The sequence below is a fragment of the Geospiza fortis genome, unplaced genomic scaffold (assembly GCF_000277835.1).
Source record: "Geospiza fortis unplaced genomic scaffold, GeoFor_1.0 scaffold2, whole genome shotgun sequence".
Classification (NCBI taxonomy): Eukaryota; Metazoa; Chordata; class Aves; order Passeriformes; family Thraupidae; genus Geospiza; species Geospiza fortis.
Window position 1 is genome coordinate 182,891 of NW_005054366.1, and position 6,000 is coordinate 188,890.

Below are 6,000 nucleotides of genomic sequence, written 5' to 3' on the forward strand. Positions count from 1 at the left end.
TTGCCTCAGGTGGATAAAACTCCAGGAAAACAATTCAAAAACTCCCCAATTTCAACAGACAAGTGGCATTTACGTATTAGCAATTGTGGATTCCAGAGCTGTCCTAATAAAATAGGGAAAGTGGCTTTACAGCACATATTTTAGGGTTTCATACCTTTCAAAGTCAGACACCAACAGAACACAGGACAGTAAAAGAACCACAAGTTAAGGTCACACTCACCATCTGAGGCACTGAAGTACTCAGGGTTCACAGAAGCATAAAGTACTCCATTGCCCAGTCTGTCACTGTTCCTGTAGAAATATTGGGGTTTATTTCTTTTATCTTTAAATCTGAGTATATTTCAGACCATCTCTTCTACAGCTTTTCCACTGCTTTCTCAACCACAGAATATTATTTACTGCACGTGGAGTTTTTCAGACAAAGGGACAAACTCAGATCTTATCTACCTCACATAATCAATGGGAGCACAGCCCAGAGCTTGTCAAGAGTTCTGGAGTCTTCTCTATACCAAATCAGCCCCAGGAAAATGTAAACATAAGGTACTTCTAGCTTTCTTTTAAGAAAAGCTATATTTTTATACAACCAGGAGACCTGTGGCTGAGAATGCACCTTGAGAGTGAAGTTTTTTAGCAAAAGACATAAGTGGGGGAATCCATTCAACTATTTCCTAAGTGTTTCTAATATTTCATTTTAAAACCACACAATGCCACACCTCCCAATTTTACAGGGATGATTTTCAGAATAAGACATGTAATAAATGCACTTTGAGAGCTTTTGCAGGAGACAGGCTCGCAGAGAAAATATTCTTGTGTTAGAACAACGGCTTAAACAAGGCAAAATTATCAGGAATTTAACTAAGGAGAGCCTAAGGAAGGCAAAGCAGGTATTGTAATCACCAGAGACAAAGCCCTGTCTGGAGAGCTTGAGCAGAACTGGTACCACTGTCTGCAGTGCTACCAGTAAATTAGAGCTGGAACTCATGGGATACTCAATGAGCATAATTAATGTGAAAGTAATAAAAAACATCCACAGCTAGAAAGTTGCAAGACTGAACATTTGTACTGCTGTTAAGTTCTTGTTATGTACTTCAATGAGATTAAAAAAATAAATCACTAGTTAAAAAAACAAACTGAGGAGAACAAATTACCAGAACAGTCCCAGTGACGACTCATGGCCAGAATATAATTTTTTAAGTGGATGTAAGACTTCAAAAAACCCTCTAGAATTTGAAAAAAATCAGATTAACCTAAATGGAACAAACTTTTCATGATTTATATCGACCCATATTTCAATTAAATCTTCTGGTTATACAGGTCCAGAGTGTGCCACCACTGTCCCACTGAAATGTTCCTCACAAGCCTTCCTCTTCCCAGTCAAACATGACACTGCAATAAAAACCCTTTTCATATCTCCAGCAGCAGCCAGATGCTGCTAACTCTAAACCACCTCCTTTTCCATTCCAACAAGGCAGAATCTACCTCTCAACTGTGAATGGTACTTCTCTTTTTAATCTCTAACTCACTCCACAGGCACAGATTTGAAAATAAACAATTCCCCTCCTGCAGGTTTAAGCACCAGCACATGGAACTCACCTCTTTTTGTTAAAGACATAGAGCATTATCAGCAATCCCCCAAGGATGAGCAGCAGAGCAATAGGGAGCACAATTACCAAGTGCAGGAAGTTTCCATAGTTTGCTGCTGCAACCAACAAGAAAACAATTGTATCAGGGTTTCTATAAAACCTCTGTTAACAAAGAAACATTCAATACCCACTCAGTGTATTTCCATACAGGGAAGAAATCAAAGTTCTCATTTTCTTGTCTGATGTGGAAAAATGCACTCGGAAACCCTCCCTGACTGCAGATGAGTGAAACAAGAAAGCAGACACTGAAAGGCATTAATTTTGTACAGAACAGTGTCTGTCTGGGCTTTGTTTTCACAAGTTATGCTTAAAGGACTTGCATTCCTCAGTGAACAATATCCAATTGTTCACTTGCACATTCACCTTTTTTTCCACCTTTTGTTCACCTTGCAGCTGCTCATGTTCAGAATATACACACACTGCTCTTTACTTCAAACTGTTCAAAGTTCAGCAACCAGAAAATAAAAAAGGGATAAAAGGTGGAGTTGCAGTTTTCTGGGGATATATCTGCTCTACAACTAAACACAGAATGTCTTGAAGAGGGTCTCTGTGGTCATGTTCTTCCAAAATATAAATTACTCCCATTGTCAGGACCAGCATCACCCTTTCATCAGGACACTTTTTTTATCAAATGTCGCTCAGAACAGGTCAACCTGCCAGCCAAAAATCTACACAAATGATTTGTTTCTCCAATTATTTTGCAATTTTAAGCAGGTCTGCCTTGTTGCCACAGGTTCTGTATGTGGCAGCTCCCTGTTGTTATAGCTAACATCACATTCCCAACATAGCTGCACAGCCCAGGACCCACACCTGGGTGCCCCCCTCACAGACACCCAGAGCTGCAAGGAAAGGACCACACCTCACACTCCCCTCCTGGCTGTCAACACTTGCCAAACAAAATGGACCAGAGAAGAGTCCCCAAAGAACCATCAGCAAGTCAGAGGAGTGTTCAGAGGCAGGAGGCTCAGATACCCAGTCACATCAACATTAGGAATTATTAAAAAGACAATAAACCCCCAATTTGACACAGACTATAAACACTTGTCTTACATTTGGGCTGCACATAGAAAGAGATGGGCTCAGTCCAGGACCCATTCCCAGCTAAGGAAGTGGCCTGAACTCTGGCAGAATAGTTCCCAGGGTTCAAGTGAGTTAGTTTAGCTCCTCCAAGCTTCTTGTATTCCTGTCTGGAAACACATTCACGCTTCTCCTAGAAGAAAAAAGCAATTTACAACATGTTATTATCTTCACATTCTAGAGAAGGCAATACAGCTGCAGGATAAGCTCATTTTTATAACTAAAAGCCCCATCTGATCAGTTTTACTTCAAACACCATAAGGAGATATGTGGAATTTAAGAACTCAAAGGAAATGAAGGAAAGACATGGTGGCAGGTGCTGGGTGTCTGAAATCACAATTTCTGTGTGTGCAGCACTGCACAAAAGCATGCTAATAAAGATCCTTTTTTGTGTATAAATTAGGAGTTAGGAGCAGTAATGTCAAATGCTCACCTCGCCATGCTGCCCATATTTGATTTCATACATCAGGATCAGCCCATTTGGATTTGCAGGCTCCAACCACTTCAGGTAGACGGTGTTTTCCTCTTTTGCTTCCCATGATACTGTTCCTGGAATGTTATCTGCTCCCTCTGTAAAATATTCACAGGTGATGTGAGAACAACACCTATGACTGAAACAGGAACTTCAGCAAGAGTGGAAGAAAATGGAAAGTTCAGAATATTCTTCAGGTGCAGAAGTTCTGCAGCAAGAGCCATTCAAATCCAGGGAACAAGCTCCACTGGCCAAGGGTCTGCTGGAAATTAGCTCAGTCTGAACTACTGGTTCCCAGAAAATCAGTGCAGAGCATACAGCCCCACCAGGCATGGGCTCTGTGTGCCAAAAACCCCTGGTTATTAGCACCTGATTCTTCCTTCCCAACTCTCCCCAACACCAAAACAGTGCAGGGAGCTATTCCCACCAAATGGCTGCAAACACATCTGCCCCACTGACAGCCTTTTCCTAAAACAGTCATAGGAAATCCATCCCGATTTAAAACAGAGTCTCAGCAGCAATTCAGGAACTGCTTTATCCCTATTTAGTTCCTAATAATTTTACATGACTTATTAAAAACTTAACAGGACTGTGACGTGTGTTTCAGTCTGGACTGAAAAAATACAACCTTCTCCAAGATCTCAAAGATAACAGAAGAAAACAGGATTGTTTAGCCTTTAATTTTCAGAGCATGTGTTGAAAATCTGAGAACACTTCTTTCCTTTTCCCTGATCTCACAGATTTCCTTATTTCCTTGAAATAAGCAATACTTTTTGCTTTTTTTACTGACACAGCTGGATCTGGATTATGATAGCCTTTCCTTCCAGAAACAAAACAAAATTGCTACCATTCTGCATCCAATATCCCCAGACATCTGCTGGAGACAGAAGCTCGTTGCTGGATGCATATGAGCTTACACTAAAATCATCTCTATTCTTCTCAGAAGTACAATCTGCAAAAGTCCCAATGACGAGTACAGCATTCAATGCTTCCAATTTGAAGTAGTCTAGAGGCCAGGGATTGGGCACAAAGAAACACAGTATTCCTCCTGTTCCCAGGCTGGACAAATGCATGGTCGTACTGTGACAGAAGAAACATTTGGCAAACATTCCCACCAGCAAAACTCCAACATCTGCAAACAGTTCCGAGTGAACACAGCAAAACCAAACATTAGCAGAGAAACGTTGCTGTGGCTCTATTCAGCACACGGGGAGCTGAGGAACAAAACCTTTCAGCCCACCATGTCTGGGGGTCTCACTTCTATTGCTGGGAAACAGAATCTCTCCTAATTATCCTGGCAGTCAACTTCTCCCTTTCTCCAGCTACCAGCGCAGACTCAAACACATCATTCAGTGCACACAACACACCAGTCAAGGACACAAAATAAAACATCTTTGCAGCTCCAATTTATCCTATTGCCTGGAATTTTTTTTACTATACCCCAATGTAATTCTAACTGGTCTGGTAGAACCTGTCCCCCTGAGCTTGATCTCCGCCCAGGAAAGGCAGAGCTGCCCCTTTGAGCATACCTGAGGGCATCGTTCTGGCAAACACGAAGTTGGACGCGCTGCAGCCGAGCGTGTCGGCCTCATGGTTGCAGCTGTGGATATCGATGCGGTAAAGAGTGAAAGGCTGCAGATGGGAGATCACAGTTCTCTCCTTGCCATCCACCTTGGTCTCAAAGAAGGGATATTCCACCTCGCTCTCCTCCGTGTCGGAGGCGTTGGTGAAGTGCTCGGTCCCAGTCGCGTTCCTGCTCCGCGTGGCCAAGGTGGCGTTGGCGATTCGGAACACGTCCCTCCGCTTCCGGTCGGGCCTGAGGGGCAGACACAGGTACAGAAAAGGTCTCTTTAGAGAAAATCCACTTCTTCTCCAGAAAATCTATTTTCTTCTCCAGAAAACCGTGCCAAACACCCCAGTGAAACAGGCAACAGCTAATAAAAAAGCTAAATAAAGGAAACTGCAAAATAAGAGGAAAACTTTCTCTAAATCTGAACCTGTCACATGTCAGCACATCTCATTTCTCTCTGTTTTGGTCAGGAATCAACCAAATCTCTGAAGCTCACACTGCACCCCAAGATGAATGTGCAAACTTCTGACCTCACAAAAAAAACCAACCAGCAAAGAACAGCTTCACCGTTACTCAACAAGAATCCTGGATTTGTGTTTCATGACAGCGATGCTGACACTTGAAATAAAAATCAGATGCTAAAGGCTGAAAAGGTTATAGGGGGAAAAATTGTTTTGAAGCTTGCTGGATTAGCGAAGGAAGCTGAGCCTACTGAGAGTTAGCTTTGCAGTTGTGATGAAATTAGAATGTATTGCACTGAGAGGAGAAACCTTGGAAGGCAGCTGAAGGCCATGAAGGTTCACCACCACTCGGGTGGTCATCTGTGTATCTCTGCTTCTCTCACCCAAACAAAAGCTCTGCAAAGGAACAATCCTCCTACGTAAGAAAACTCAGCACTAATATTGTGTGGAGGCAAAAGTTCAATGAGCAGCTTTGCCTTACAGGCATCTGGGTGAAATTTAAGCAGAGTTAAGAAGCTGAGGATTTACAGCTACACCATTTGCTTTCTCAAGCCCAGGGAACTGCTGTAGTGAACAGCCCCAAGTGACAGGACAAGGATCAAGATACTCTGAGAACCACATGGATCAGGTAACCAACACCCTGTGGCCATACACTGGACCTGGCCCTTGGTCCTACCCCAGATCTGAGGCTGTTCTGTACAGGAGCACCAATTACACAGGGCAGTCTGGCTTTATTGCTCCTGCCCCTTTGTCTCCATGGGCTGCAGGAATGCTCAC

General features: G+C 42.8%; 1 protein-coding gene across 2 annotated transcripts in view; it reads right to left on the reverse strand.

Moving 5' to 3' along the window:
- Positions 1–6,000, reverse strand: part of IGF1R (insulin like growth factor 1 receptor) — a 170,488-nt gene that overhangs the window by 21,969 nt on the left and 142,519 nt on the right. The window contains exons 11-15 of one of the 2 annotated variants that reach the window (XM_005424221.2): positions 4,722–5,008; positions 3,154–3,290; positions 2,694–2,853; positions 1,594–1,699; positions 221–291 (exon numbers count right to left, since the gene is read on the reverse strand). In XM_005424221.2, the coding sequence (XP_005424278.2) occupies positions 221–291; positions 1,594–1,699; positions 2,694–2,853; positions 3,154–3,290; positions 4,722–5,008 (761 nt within the window). The remainder of the gene's footprint in view (positions 1–220; positions 292–1,593; positions 1,700–2,693; positions 2,854–3,153; positions 3,291–4,721; positions 5,009–6,000) is intronic. The other variant, XM_005424222.2, reaches the window with a different exon arrangement.